General features: G+C 42.0%; 1 protein-coding gene across 2 annotated transcripts in view; it reads right to left on the reverse strand.

The window, feature by feature from the left end:
* The window catches only part of nfatc3a (nuclear factor of activated T cells 3a), a 54,632-nt gene that overhangs the window by 551 nt on the left and 38,355 nt on the right, over nucleotides 1-15,726 (reverse strand). For both annotated transcript variants that reach the window (XM_017418763.3, XM_017418764.3), the window contains exons 8-10: nucleotides 15,402-15,528; nucleotides 11,997-13,076; nucleotides 1-2,248 (exon numbers count right to left, since the gene is read on the reverse strand). The exon at nucleotides 1-2,248 is cut by the window's left edge and continues 551 nt beyond it. In XM_017418763.3, coding sequence (XP_017274252.1) covers nucleotides 2,172-2,248; nucleotides 11,997-13,076; nucleotides 15,402-15,528 — 1,284 coding nt within the window. In that variant the 3' untranslated portion in view covers nucleotides 1-2,171. The remainder of the gene's footprint in view (nucleotides 2,249-11,996; nucleotides 13,077-15,401; nucleotides 15,529-15,726) is intronic.

The following is a 15,726-nucleotide window of genomic DNA, read 5'->3' on the forward strand; positions in this document are numbered from 1 at the left end:
GGGGAGGGGGTAATAAAACCTGAACAGCATTCAGACAAACTGCTTCTCAAACAAGAGTTAAGGCATCCTAATAGTTCACATAGTGACGTGATATCGTCCTCATACAAAAGGTTCTTCTTTTCTGTGAAATCCAAAAACATTTATTTTATTTTTTTTTTTCTTATTTAACAACATATCTCACATTTGCTGTTGTTACAGTTTGCATAGCCTGAATGTGTGTGCTTCTGGTATTGAAAATAGGACTCATCTGATCTGGATATTTGGTTCAAACACCTACCATCCATCCTCACACACACACACACACAACACTGAATTAAGTTGCTTGCACTGCTTCCTCCATTCAGGCTGCTAACAGAACCCATCAAGCATCTAAAAGTCTACATCTATAGGCATCAAGGTCATATTTTTTTTGTCCTTTTTTAGTATTATTTTTAAAGGCATTAAGCAGAATTTCAATGCATAGCAGAATTATTTATTTTACCTGGAAATTGACTTCAAACCATCACAAGCCACCTGGCTCTAACATGCAGAGCGCCACTGTTGTCAGTCTTAAGGCGGAAAGCCAGCGGAAATCTGCGTTGTCGCCGACCGTCTCTGTCCTGGGATTTGTGTTATTGCTGCCATACAGGCACTGACTGCGCATTTGCGAGGGCAGGAAAAAATAAAAAGGAAAACACCGACGCATGTAGGAGCCGTTTCAAAAGAACCGTGAACAGCAGAGGAGATGCTGGAAGACCCCAGTGCGTCCGGACGTTGCTCTCCGGATTTACCCGTTGTTCTTTACAGACGCAGACACGGTGCAGAAGCACAATATTCAGACATCTTTAGGGCTGAAATAGGATCACAATTTTTTTCCTCTGATTAGTTCCCAATAAATGCTGTGCAGGCTGTCACTTTAATGACGGCTGTTCGGAAATGAAAAGGCACAAAAAGGCCCCGGGGCGATCTGAGCAGTAGATAGAGGATTAGAAATTAGAGCTCCAAATCTGTGGACCAATGAAAACATTTCTTTGTGACATAAAAACAATGGCTTTTTTTTTTTAAATAAATGATCAAATATATCCTTAATTTTACGTCATATAATCACAGGAGCTGCATGTCTGGTTCCAAAAATATATCATTGTCTAACGTCAAGCCTGCTGTGCAAAACAACAACAACAAAGCTGGAGCTACCACAGAAAGCTGCTTTACATTAATAAGGCATTTGTTCAACTCAAAGACAAGGAGGAAACCTGGGAGAGGGGCGTATAACTGAGGAGAACGGGCAGAAAAGAATGGGCATTGTATAGATATCTAGACAGCTGCAAGGTTCCTAAAAGGTGGAATGTTGCATATTTTGCAGATCTGAGATCAGCTCCACAGGAGCAGCAGCCACGCTCCAGACCTGAAGGTTTTTTTTTTCTCTCTTCTGGGTAAAAACAAACCTTTTTATTTTTAACCTAAAGGGTATTCTGATAGTTCAGGCAGGTTTTATCTTAATTTGGTAATGCAGCAGAATGGCTCAGCAGTCTTTCAACTCGTCTTTCCTCACGTTTGCTGATCCTCACAATGTTTTTGTTTTTCTGTAGCATTTCTGGACGTTTTCAGTCTCTTGATGTTTCCTAACAATGCTGCCAGAAATGGATTTAAAAAAAGAAAACAACAACCAGGTGAAGAAGTGGGGGGAAACACAGCTTCGTGTCCCCGCGACAAAGCTTTGAGCTACATCTCCATTCATGGAAGTCATTGCTGGTGAGGGGGTGACAGGAGCCCTCCGTCGTGACGTCTTCACTGAAAAGCGATTTAAAAAGTAAGCGTTTCAGGCTCACAGGGGTGAGAGCTGATTGGCAGGAAGACAGCAGCAGCAGCAGCGCCGTGAAGGGACAGAGAATCAAACACAAGCCTGAGAACTTATAGACAGCTGTGAGAAGGGAAATGTCCTGTTCCGTTCCACGTCTGCATAAAAAAAAAGTCATCTACATGTGTAAGTCAGAGCTACAGCATCACTGAAATGAAACCAGAGAAATGTTCGTCTTCCCCACCCCACAGTCTGGTCTCCTCCGCTCGTCCTCCACCAGGACCGGCACCTGCACCACGTCCTGGCTCTGCGTTGAGGCCGTGGAGTCTGCAGGGCGAGGAGCTGGAGGCTGGAGCCAAAAGGCCGCGGCAGAGCTTGAGGAGCCACGGCCGAGCTACGACTGGTTGTGAACTGACGGAGAGCCATGAGTGCTGGGGGACTGGGACATGTCTCTGCCAATGATCTCATTCACTGTGGAGAGAGAGAGAGAGAGAGAGAGAGAGGGAAAAGGGAGAGGCGTTATTTAAAACAACTTTAAACCAGAAAGAAAGACAAGAAAAACATTTCATGGAGGCTGGTGAGCTGGTGAGTCCAAACAGAACCAATGACAGATGATGGAGGAACTTTAAAAGCTAAGGGAGGTGATTTATACACAAGAACACGTTTCAGAGATGGAATAAAGATGTCCGAGCTCGTCCTCAATCAGCCAAACTACAGATAACAATAATGTGTTGTAGCAAACAAATATTTGTGCTTTAAGAAAATATATAAACCAACTGACCATAACATTATAACCACAGGCGGGTAAATCCAGCGTTTAGTTGGGGAAACCCCACATCCTAGCGTTGACATCTCCACCTAACAACCTATAAAAGGCTCAGGAATGACTTACAGAACAGAACAGAAACACCAGTCTGAAGCATCCCCCAAAACCTACAGGCCCCAAAGGACTCATTGCTCACATTACAGACACCCCGGCACACCTTCATCCATATTTTTGCCGACTTTGTTAGGGCTGTTTGGGTCAGAATGTTTTAACAAGTCAATTAGTTTGTCAGGTTTATAAGCCCAACACTGCTAAAACCAGCTGAGCTACTTCTGGTAGAGTTGTGTCTTTAAAGACCACTGATCTATTCTGACTTAGAGGAAAGCCTCTAGCTGCAGCCTGTAATAATTAATTAACTATAATACAGCCTGTGTGTAAATATCTGTATATAAGTAGATGAAACTATTTGCATTTCTTTCCAGCAGGGGGCGGTGTAGTTCCACACTAAGAGCTTGAAATTGAAATAAAAAGCTCAAAAAGCTCAAAGTGGAAAAACTAAACCAGACTGGAAGAACTGCAAGGCTGCACATGCCCTTTCTCTGACGGGAGATTTAAATCAGTCCTGACGCCGCAAATGACAGAAACTATTCCATTCACTGCCTGGGCCAGCTCTCACCTTTGTCCAAGTCCAAGAAACAACACGCTGGCTCCTTCCAACGCACATCTGTGCAGCTGCGTCAGCCATTACTTCATTTGACCTTTAATAGTGGTTCAGTACAGACTCCTTTATGAAGTCTGTACACACGGCTAAACGTCTTCGTTGTTAGAAATTAAAAAAAAAAAAAAGTGGAATTAATGTCAAAGAAGCACTCGGGCTCAGCGAGGCTGAAGCTCGAGCCTGATTTCAAATAAAGGACAGCATGTGTGATTTTTTTACAGCTGCTGCCTCCATTCAGTTCACACAGTTGGGACCACAAGAAACACAGCAGAGAGCTTGTAAAAAAACCAAAAAAAAAAAAACAAACTGCAGCCTTGAAGTAAATCAACATCAAATCCTGTCATGGTGAGAAAGACGTGAGGACAGGGGGGATGGAGGACTGTCGCCCGATTGGAACTCGTGGAAAAGGCGTCGTGTTTCCACTCTAAGAACATGCGAGCGCTCGGTTTTTATGCTACGACTTCTTAATGTGGTTTCAGCCCCCAAGATGTTTTACATGTGATGATGAAAGGTCAGACACGACACGCAGCGCTCAATTCAGACAGACTGAGCTGCTTTCAGAGGCTGCAGTAAAGACCTGCGGCCCAGTCCGGCACTGCAAACCAGTCTGCACATGACAGATGTAATGCAGCTGTGAAATCAGACATAAAGAAACAAACACTTTACTGTAAACTATGATCTTAAAACAAAGGTAGTGGGGTAGTGACTCAGCCAGTGATGAGCAAATGCACCCAGCCGAGTGAGTTTCTGAAGAAAACCAATGTCATATTTAAATTTCTTGCTTCGTCAAACTAAAGTTCAACCAACGACACTTTTTGACTCTAAACGTCAGACCCTTTTACAAGCTGTGCTCAGGCACCCAGCAGCGCTTTTCAATGTTGCGCCTTGGTGTGCATTATTTGTGTTTTCTGGTGCTTGCTTTTGTGTCTGGCCACCATAACTCACATCATCCTGTTAGCGTGGGAGGCTCTTCCTTTCCCATGTCAACCATGTTCACACACACACACACACACACACACACGCGCGCACACAGAGTCACACTCGCAGAACCACCACACACTTACGAGACTATCAAAGCAAACGTTTACCTTTGCATGTGCAGCGTAACAATAAGGTAAAATCTAAGGCAAGTGCACCGCTTTATTTGATTTGTCCCAAAATGAGTTGCGTGAACACGAAAACAGCGGTGGAGGCCTCCTCTTAAAGGCCGTGACCTTTTAAAGACAAGACGAGCGGTGCAGCTGGGCTCAACTTAATCAAATATCTCGCTGCTGTTAAAGAGAAGCAGCAGAATAGTAATAGTAATAAAATAAAATACAATAAAAAGCAGCTGCACTGAGAGTGTAAAAAGTGAAGAGTTGTGCATCTCAGTGCCATCTGAGAATGAGCTTGTAGAAACGTCCTGACAGTAAGAAAACGATTTAGTTTTAACTCTGCCACGCTAACGCAGGGGATAATAACAGCGTTGTGCTTACAGTCCTCCTGCAGCGTTAGATGGTGAATTGTACAGCTGTATGTGTTCACGGGAGTCACTCTTCTCTAATATCACCAGAATCTGAGCGACACTGAGTGAACTGTGAAAAACCAACATTAAGTGGGCGTCTGCAGAAAGCATTTCACTTTCCGCTGTACTGATTAGGCTGCTGCAGACAAACGTTAACCTGTGGAGCTCAGAGGAGCCAAGCGCCTGTTTTGCATAAAATAAACTGAAAACCTGTGACTCGACCAAGTGGAACTTTGAAAGTGATTCCTCCGAATCTGATTCACTCCGTTTTCTCATAAAAATAAAAAAAAAGAGGGGGACGGGAGGCTTTTCACACACAGTTTGTCACAAATTTGTGTTTCGCTTCAGTACTGAGATTACAGCTTTGAGAAATGTAAATTGGGATGATTTGGTTAGAAAAGAATTTGGTTCTTTTTTTTTTTTTTCCTTCTCTCTAAATGGAGACATTAAATGAAAAGATGTCAGCTCCTCTGCTTGTTGGGTTTTGTTTTTTTTGTTCCTCTCTCAGTGGATGTATTCGGACAAACATTGGACAAAATTCTAACATGTGAACCCAAACCTCAAGATAAACCCCAGAAAACAAACTTTATCCTTTGTAAAAAGCCATCACAACAACCATAATAAACTTGCTCTAACCCACATAAAGCAGAATCGACACGGTGCCATCGCGAGCACCAGAAATTGAGTGCATCGGATGTTAGGTGGAGCTCCTCACATCAGGAATCCAGAAGTGAAAGAGAGGTTTGAGTCGAGAACGAGCTTCTGACAGGTTTCGTATGCTGATAGCGTTTTCTCGGGTTTACTGGTACCGTTCATGACAGTGCAACAGAAAACCAGTGATTCAGCGCTGCCTGTCGTAGTAACTGTGGCTCTGAATGTCTCAGCCGGAGGGAGATCCTCTGCGAATGACTGGGAGGGGGGCTCCCTCGGCAAAATATACCTCTGCAGTCAGCCGACTAATACTACTACGGCAACCACCAGACTGTCGTCAGATCGCTCCTTCCACCCTGAACCAAAGACTTCTAACCCTCTCTGCGTTTACCACTTTAACTAAAACTAAGATATCATTAGATGGTATTGATTAGAGAGCCGAACATTTCCGAATATAAAACAACCCAAACCCTTTCTTGTCTCAAATGCTGAGCTGAATTAGAATCAAAGCAGTTCAAACTGTTAAACCTAATCATTGGCGAGACATTTGGATGCAAGGATTTAGATTAAAAACAGCTAGAACTGACTGTTTCCTGCCAAAAAAAAATAAACGTTGCACTGGCAAAACGTCATATAGATTTGAAGTCATTGACAGTGACAAATAAGTATGTTTCCAAAGCTGCCGACGGTGAACAAATAGGTGTCAGGGCCTTCTTTACTTTCCCCAAACCAAAGTTTCACATCTAAAAAGGAGACCACGGTGACTGAGTGATTTCACCTCTCTGTTTCTCAAGTGCATATCAAAGGGGCAAATTGAAAACATTTTCATAATACAAAACAGAAGTGAAAAAAGGCACGCGGACATTTAGAACGATAAACATGTCTACCGTGGAAATGGAAAACGGGTAATTATTATAACTAGCTATGACACACTGAGAAAAGTTCCCTAACCCAGGCAGAAAAACACAACTTTGGCAGAGCAGCTAAAGCAAATAATATCGAGACTGACTGAGTCTTCAGTCCAGAGAATGGAGACAACATGGCACGGTGGAAAACATTTGTGCAAAGAGAACAGAGAGAGGCAAGGAGGAATATCAAAGCACGCACTTTCCACTTGCTGGGTCCTGTAATGTCATGCAACAGCAAGTGAAAACACAGAGCCATCACACACATTGGAAATAGACGCTCAGGGAACAAAACCTGAGCTGAAATCTTCCAGGCCACCTCAATAAATCCCTTCTTTTTTTTTTTTTGCTTCACTCCGATTTCACTTTTGGAGCTAACGGCTGAGTGGGTGAGGGCACAGAGGCTCATCACAAAGTCGGTTTCTCAGAGTCACTCATCTCTGATTCATCTGTGGATTTCCCATCTGAGGGTGACGGTAAGCCAGTCACGGGAATCGGCGTGACCAGCAGCTCTCCGCCTAAAGCCGCTCGAGTGGCCATTCGGGGAGCTCGGCGGCCACGAAACGACAAATGATGTGAAAGTAACACGTTTCGGCTTTGAAAAAATAAAATCAATTAAAATACATGAACTAGATGGTAAATGGCTTGCACTTATATAGTGCTTTATCTAGTCTAAGGACCCCAAAGCGCTTTACACTACAATCATAGATTCCAACTTGTTTTTATGGGGAGCAGAGAAAAACAGTTTGAGCTGTAATATTTTAACAACTGAAAAAGTTCTTGCAGGAAAACTAGAATCACTCACTTTTTACAGGCAGGTCCAAAACACTGCGTGCACACGGCAGCTCCACATCTACAGGCTTAAAATCTACTTCACTGCTCTGCAACTAATCCTCTCTTCAGCATTATTAAAGCTGTGATAACTCGTCTTAACACCGGTGCTCAGAAGCACAAAATACCAAAGACTGAAGCTCCAACAAACGATTCATTTTCATAACATTTACGTGCCTTAATCGCTCCTCTACACTTTGTAACTTATTCAAGAACGGTCTGACATGAATATATATTTTTTTTAATTATTGCTAATATTATAACAATGCTTACGTTAAGTAAACAGAGTAAGAGTTAAAGTTTTCTCCACAGAAGGATTTCCAGGCTCGCCCCGCTTCTGTCCCGCTCCAGACTCGGGAGCTGGCAGCGTCCCCACACGAGCCTTTCTGCCTCTGCCAAGATCTCCGCGTTGCACTCTTTAAGGCTCTCATTGTGTGGAAAGATGAGACAGAAAGTCCGTTTCCACTTGTTACGAGGGAAAAGGCCAGCAAATGTTTGCCATTGTTTTTAAAGAGCAGCAGCATTTGGTGGAAATGTTATTTTCCTTCCACTACTTTTTTTTTTTTTTTTAATGCAATCAAAATTAACTATTAATATTTAGGTGATTAACGGCTGACTCACAGACACACAAGCACGGGCGCACACACACTCACACGTTAACATAACAACGGCAGATTTATCTCTTTCATCACGAATACTTCCACTTGAACTAAGACAAGTTCCTAATTCTTGCTGACTGTCAGATGCAACTCTGAAAAGTTTATTTTTATAAAAAATCAAAGGGTCCCATCCGGGTCGAGGTTTAGGTTAGGTTTAAAGTGAAATCCAAACTGAGAAGTATTTATCTTTGCCTGTCAAAGATAAACTTCTGATTTTCTGGCCTTTGTTTTTTTGCCTCAAGTCTGGAAACAACTCGGAAAAAAAGTATCTTTGGAAACGTTGGCCACGATTTGCCTAACTCCTTTTACAGCTCTCATATATCAGATCAGATTCTGGGCAAAGCAGCCACTGAGCAGAACTTTCAGAGAGGAAAAATTTAATATAATCTCAATTTAAGTATTATTTAACATTGTTAATAAATATATAAAAACTTTACCGTGCAAACTTGGGCAGATTTTGATGCTTCTGGGCTCTGGTGTGGACAAGCGTGACAAAAGTCAAATTGTTTTTGCCATAAGTTAGTAATTTAATATCATTTCTTTTCATCAATCAGTAACTCCTTGATCTTAGCAGTGACAGCACTCATCTACGTCTTTTAAATATCTTTCCGTCTGGCTGGATGACCTGTAGTGTAAATACTTTTTTGTAAAACTTTGTTAAAAGGTTAGCAGGATAAATTCCAACAAAATTTATACAGTTTGCATTATTAGCTAGAACTATGGTCCATTTGAAAAAATAAAAAATAAATCTTATGCTCTAAAAAGTGAGAACAAAGCTGTAATCTTTGTTTGTTACTCTGGCCTGTGAGCCATGATGAAGCTGCATTGTGTACTTCACTCAGGTTCTCTAAAGCACAATGTACAGCAGTAATGATCTTATCAAGCAACCAGGCTGCAAACGAGTTAAAAGGGATTTAGAAATATACACCAGACAACGTTGTATGTAACTTCTTGAGAAAGACAGACGCAACCTGTGCAGTGACAGAACTCGTCAGCAGTAGGTAGGAACAATATGGATGTGGCGCAACACTGATTCAGCAACAACTGCTGAAGGTTTCTACAGAACTACAGAAAAATGTAAGGCAAACAACAAAATAAACAAAATTAGAATAACAAACACTTCTGCAACAGACTCGGATGGCATACGCTGCCAACACAACTAACACTCATGAAGAGACAATCAATTGTCACAAGCAGAATTATTATTAGGTGCTTAGAAGTTGGGTAAATGTATTAATCTGCAGCAGCTTCAGACTCTGTGACCTTGACAGTTTTAATCACTCTCTCTTTTCCTCTTCTAAACTCCCAGGTGTTGAGGAATACATTAAAAAACTTCCAAATAAATTTACTTATAAAATGTTTGCTGTTCTTGTGAAAATAATTTTTAATTCATATGTGAATTCAGACATTTAAACTTTAAAACACACTTCTGTACATCTTGATGCCCTGATGCGATTTCCCTTTTCTGGCTCACTGTGCTCAGATATTGTTTTCTGATCAAATTTAAAACAAAACACAGCTGTTCAGCTTCTGTTATTTAATTAAGTGTTTATAATTTTATTTTGTTTCATTTCTCCATACAGCCGCAGCTTTAATTTGTCTAGACGGATGTCCCAAAACATGAATTTCATACAGTACGGTCAAAATTTGCTTCTATTTTGGGTGCCAAATGCATTTCGCATTGAATGTCTCAGCTGAGTAACCCTGCAGTGGGGTTGGATCTTGAACTTGTCTGTCCATCTGTCTGTCAGTCTGTCTTCTCACCTCCTGCATGCTCCATCCTGCACGCACACACACACACACCCCTCCACAACATCGAATGGATTCGCACAAAAACAACGCACCATTTCTCTCTTCCGCGCACACAAACACACATCTCAAGCATGCGCCGGTGTGCGTCACAAGGGCCATCTGCTTGCTAACCAGAGCAGTTTCTACACACACATTCGTGCTGCTTTCTCATGTCTCTGACACAATTTAGTGATACTACTGAAGGATTTTGTTTTGGGTTTTTTTTGTTTTCATAAAATGTTCAAGACAAATTTCTGATCCCAATTTAAAACCAAAAAAATCCACCACAAATTAAAGGAAGATTCTACCTAAAAATTTAAAGTTGAGCTTCATCTGTAAGAAAGGTGGCAGTCATGAGCTTAAGAGTGCAAAGATGATGCAACCTCAATTAAACGGATAATAAGTTGATGGCAGCTCACTGAACAATTGACCATTAGGTTGCAATGGCAACGGCAATGATTGTTGTTTTTTTTTTAAAGTTTTTTAAAACTTATCAACCACATACAAATCCCCCTCTATAGTATCTACAGTTCCATTTGTGTCTATAGTACCCTTTCTGTCTCCCAAAGTGGAGTGAAAGCGATCTACTTAAGAGAGCGTGCCATGACCTCCCAAAACTCAGAGCTGCGTGAAGCTTCCTGTTGCTACGTTAAAACATGGCCTACAGAGCCGGGCTGGCACAGAAATCTATTTTAGGCCACAGGCTCAAAGGGAGATTTTACATTCCCGGCTGAACAGTGTCACAAACTTTGCTCGTGTTTTTTTTTTTTTTTTAAGTGCGGAGGGAGAGAGAGAGAGAAAAAGTGCACACAGCTACTTTCACAGTGGCTGTGACTGAATACATCTGAGCCACAGTTTGGCGTGAGACCTTTTTCTGGATAAACAGATTTAAGCTGTGCGTACAAATCACAAAGCTCCTAAGTATTCTGCTCAGATGAACTCCAGCGGAGGTTGGTCCTTCACACATGATTTGCCATCAGCAGACCTAAGTTAATTGGGCTGACCTTGCTAACACACAACACACCCCTCCCTGACACAGCCTCACCAGGCTACTTAATAACCCTAAAGTTTCAGGACCATCGTCTGAATAAACCACAGAGTTAAGGTGAGGTTCTAAATACAAAAGGTAGATCATTTAGGAGTTTGGATTAAGATCTTTTAGATGCAGAAATTCATTCATGACAAAAAAAATGCACCGTCTCCATAATTAGTTGTAAAGTGAACAAGTTCTACTGCTAATTAGAATAGTTAAAGTCAGTGCACACACACACACACACACACACACACAGGATGTGATTACTGCAGTGTGTTCCAGCAACAGTCTGAGCAAGAAGCACAAAATGATGCAACACTCCCCTGCTCCGGAGCTCCGAAAAGTAAAAAAAATGTTATAGTGCCATCAATCTTCAAACTGCTGCCAGAGATCCAGAAGCTTAGTAGTTTCCAATTAGGCACTTTAATGTGATGCAACAGTTATCTGTCCTTTTGTGTCTGGGATACCCAATACTAAGTTACAGCACCTTCAGTAATAAACCCCCAAACACAACTATGCACTGCAATGACAGCTGAAACACTACCTCTGTTATCAGACATCAGAATTTCAGCCCCTCCAAAACAACAACTGGTGATCTGTATTGTTTTACATCTGGTGCAGATTTATCTTGTGTGTATCATATTTTACAGTGAATTTAATCTCTCAGCGGCCTTTTGTTTCAGAAAGAAAATGGGACTGATCACAAATGGCTGTGCTCTAAATAACTCATGTCAAAAGGTAGGATGACAGGAAAAAAAAAAAGTGGCACTGAGAGCAGAAGAGCGGACTAACGGCAAACTATCAAACCAAACATGCACAGTATCATAAAGAGCAAATCAAATTAGGTGGTAGAGGAGACATAAACCAAACAAAGTGAAAAGCTGGAATGATGGTGCATGTCTCCTTATGATGATGCCTGTTTTGTATGACAGTCAAATCTAAACAGTTAAAAGTCCTCATGAAAGGACAACTTTCATCATATTAACATGTATTCACTAAATTCAAATAGTAAAGCCACCTATAGCCACAGTAACAAATATCCAATTACATTCAGAAAAAAAAACATCAGGCTTTTACTAAGCCTTAAAATAAAGTAAATAAAACTTCACATATCATATCTAACCATAACTCTGTTTTCTTCACATTGAGTGTCAAAACACACCTAAAAAGAAATGGATGGAAATTTTAATGACAAACAAAAGCAGTGTGTAAATACCATAGCATGACGTGATATTGCATTTGTTTTTGAAACTGCAACAATAAACTAAAAATACATAGCTCTTGTGTAAAAGCCTTGACTCTTAGCAGGAAAAATTCAGTCCTATATGTTTTGAAGACACACAAGATGGTGAATATCTTACCATCATCCAGTGTGATGTCCTGCAGGCCGATGGAGCGGAAGGTGGGCTCCCGGTCCTCTGGTTCCTGCTTAATATTTGGCCTCTCCCCATTTGTGGGAAAGGGTCCCTGAGGACTTAGAGGATGAACCAGAGGCCCCACTGCTGAAGGTGACAGACTGGTCAGGACCGGACTTGTGGCCTGAGGAGACGGCTGTCCTGAATGCTGCTGCGGTAGGATCCCCAGAGGGCTGCCACCTGAGGTGGGGGAGGATGAAGTGGGAGACTGGTATGGTAGCGAGTGGAGCTGAGGAGAAGAAGGTCCAGAATGGGGAGAAGGGATCATCTGTGGGGGGTGGGTCGTGGATGGTGTGGGACAGGAAGCTGATCTTTGACTCACTGGGTGGTAGCTCAGACCTCTCTGCACCTGTGGGGAGTGCTGCCCAGTCAGGGGGTGCACAGCCTGAGAGGGCACCTGGTTGTGATTTGGTGAGCAGTGAAAGGCGCCGAGAGCATGGAGGTGTGGGGATGAAGGAGAGAGCAGGGGCTGCTGGCTCTGGGGGGATCCGATTATTGGATTGGTGGCTGCGGAGGGAGCTGATGGTGAGGAGGAAGGGGAGGACTGGTAACCCATTCCCAAGCCAATTGGGTGTGATACTGCACTTGGGCTCTGCTGAAAGGGCATCCTGTCATAGCTCTGAAGAGGAAGGCTTGGCTGGCCATTGAAGGACAGGTTATGACTCTGACCGTGGCTGTGTTGCAAAGGCTGGTAGGAGGGACGGAGGGGAGCAGGAGCAGAGCTCTGGTGGAACGGCATGTGGCAGTCTGCAGGAGGGTGGTGCAAACTGTGACCCTGGAGGTGAGGCAGGTGCTGGTATGGAGGGGAGCTCAGGGAGGGGCAGGGGCCTGGCAGAGGTAGCAGGTCAGGTCTGGAGCCTGTGGTCAAGCTGTGAAGGGAGCTGGACAGAAGGTTGTCCGATGGGTGGCCCTGCTCAGGAGAAGGAAGCTGGGGGTGCACCAGACTGGCAGCATGTGCCAAGGGCATGGAAATGGGGGGTACGGAAGCAAGGTCCAATTCATCTCTCTGCTCCTGTTTTACCAAAACTAAAAGAGAAAAAAAAACAGGATCAGACAAAAAAACAACAAATTATTACAGCACCGTCAGTAACATTAGTTAATTAAATGCTGCCTTTATATTGATTCTAGTTCACTTTCTACTGAGTCAGCAAAACATCTGTGAACAACAGTGCTGGCGTCTGGTCATTTAGAAAAAACTAAACCTAAATTCAGACTATCAGTTTAAAAACATGGATACATAATCCTTGTACTGATGTGTCATTCATGTGAACACATGACATATCGGCATCTTATGTCTTGCATTCTAGCTGTTTTCTATGTAAACAATTCAAACAATGAATTCTGTCTTCACTGAACAGGCAAATGTCTCAGTGAACATCGCAGTGTGGTCTGTGCATTTAAGAAACTGTTTAGTAAAGGCTCAGCTCATTTTGAACCTCGGCAGAAGCAGTACACAAACATCCCAATAGGTACAAGGCACTAACTAGAAAAAAGAAATACCACAAATAATAATAAAAAAAACACTGCAGAAATGAACATAAAATTAAAAACTAGTTAGAGATGGGTTGAGGCATGTCACACAGTACATGAAAAAGGTGAAAATACTGGAAGAAAGGTGAGAAAAAAAATGTAATCTCTGAATTTATCAAGCCATGACATTGCATTATTTTTACTTCACGTACAAGTTGAGACACTTCAACTAAAAAAGAAGCTGTTTCAAGTTTAAAGACATTCTCAGGCTGCTTACTTCCCTCAACCTGTAACTTCACCTCTGACAGCTCTGCAGTAAAACTGAAAAGCAGGCCCAAAGAACCTTAATGCAACAAGGACAGTCTTTGAAACATGTGTAAATATGTAATTAGGATTTTTATAGATTAAAAAATCCTCTAAAAACAAACTGACATTTTTATTGAAAATGGGGCCATTCCCTTTTAGTGTGACAGCTTAGAGCACTTCTGTGCCAATCGGTAACCTATTTCCCAATCTGGTGCCTTGTGACCGTGAGTTTTATTTTTATCCAGCTCTGAATCAGAGGAGAGCATATGTTGTCAGTCTGGGTGCCATCATGTGAAATGTGTGGGAAGAGGAGCTGAATGCCCCTCAGCTCAGATCACACTGAAAGAACAAACGAGTTCACGGAATAAACCCACTCCTCACCCTGTTTTACCTTTAGGGACAACAGAGTCAAAAGGCACAGCAAGGCTAAACGCTTTATTCTGACTCGATCCTGAGCCAGGGGATATCGGAGTAAAAGAGGGGTAGTGTTTTATAATAAATACAGCTATATAATTATTAAATTCAAAGCAGTACTTACAAAATACAATTAAAACAAATTCCTCAAATTTAACCATGTTGCTTTTTCAGAATACATGCTTTAATTGGGACAGAGCCTCTGCAACACAACCCGTGACGAAAGACAAAACCCCACTGATTAGCTGACTTTCTTTTTCATTTTTTGCCACAATAAAGCAGGTGGTGTCCGTGGTGACATTAGCGGTGTCAGCGACCCAGCTTGACTGACAGAGCAGTGTTATTTTACATGGTTCTGATTGGCTGCACCGATCTGTCAGCGGGGAAAACAGGAACTGCCTGTGCCGAGTAGGCGTGCTTGCAAACAGAAAGGCTGGGTGGGTGGACGGGCAAGGCTGCTCGTACGCATACGCGCAAACACACACACACACACGTTTGTGGTAAAACATAAGGTTTGGATGTGCTGCACAAAATGCTCACATCTGAAAATATTCCGCCAACTTGGTTTTCAGTTTGACTGACTTTCAGATGAAAAAAAACAAAACAATAACAATATTATAAAAAGCAAAGCTCTGTCTTGACTGAAAACATCACTGATGCTCAATCAAGAATCAGATTGCTGGATGCCAAGTTTTTTTTGGATCCAATTGTTTAAAGCTGTAACAACAAATCTACTGTACATCTATATATAGTAAAATTTTCCTGGATATGAAAAGATTCGTATCACAAAACCTCATGCAAATCCAGTCTGCGCATGAAAGAAAAAGGGATGCCACTGAGGAAGCTTTACAAAATAAACAGTTGGCAGGTGTTAATGTTATTGTAAGTAGAAGGTTCCCCTTTAAACCACAGCAATGTTTTCTTTGGAGAGAAACACAGAGAAAGGAGGTCAGCACAGCCCCAGAGGAGAACTGTGCAAAATGATGAGCGTGTTATCTCTGCTCTCAGTCAAACTTTTTAAAATTAACTCGGAAGATTCAACCCAGCAGGAAGAAACACTACAACAACGAGACCCGGCAGATTTTTGTAATCTTTTGACGTTCTAATATAAACATGAAGGGATTGGGCTTCAAGTTTGTTTTTAACGATCTCTAAACTGACCTGAAAGGTAGGTGAAGCGCTGTGATTGGCTCCTTTTGCGTTTGCCATTGCAGACATAAAACTGCACCTGAACAGCGGAACTCACAGCCTTGCTGTGGTAGGGAGGGACCTCCACCATGATGCATGACTGAAAACAAACATGGGATTACTGACACTCATCTTTTTCTCTTAAAACATGGAACTACAGGTGCTGGTCATAAAATTAGAATATCATGAAAAAGTAGATTGATTTCAGTAATTCCATTTAAAAAGTGAAACTTGTATATTATATTCATACATTACATACAAACTCATATATTTCAAATGTTTATTTCGTTTAATTTTG

Source organism: Kryptolebias marmoratus, linkage group LG15, assembly GCF_001649575.2.
Source record: "Kryptolebias marmoratus isolate JLee-2015 linkage group LG15, ASM164957v2, whole genome shotgun sequence".
NCBI lineage: Eukaryota > Metazoa > Chordata > Actinopteri > Cyprinodontiformes > Rivulidae > Kryptolebias > Kryptolebias marmoratus.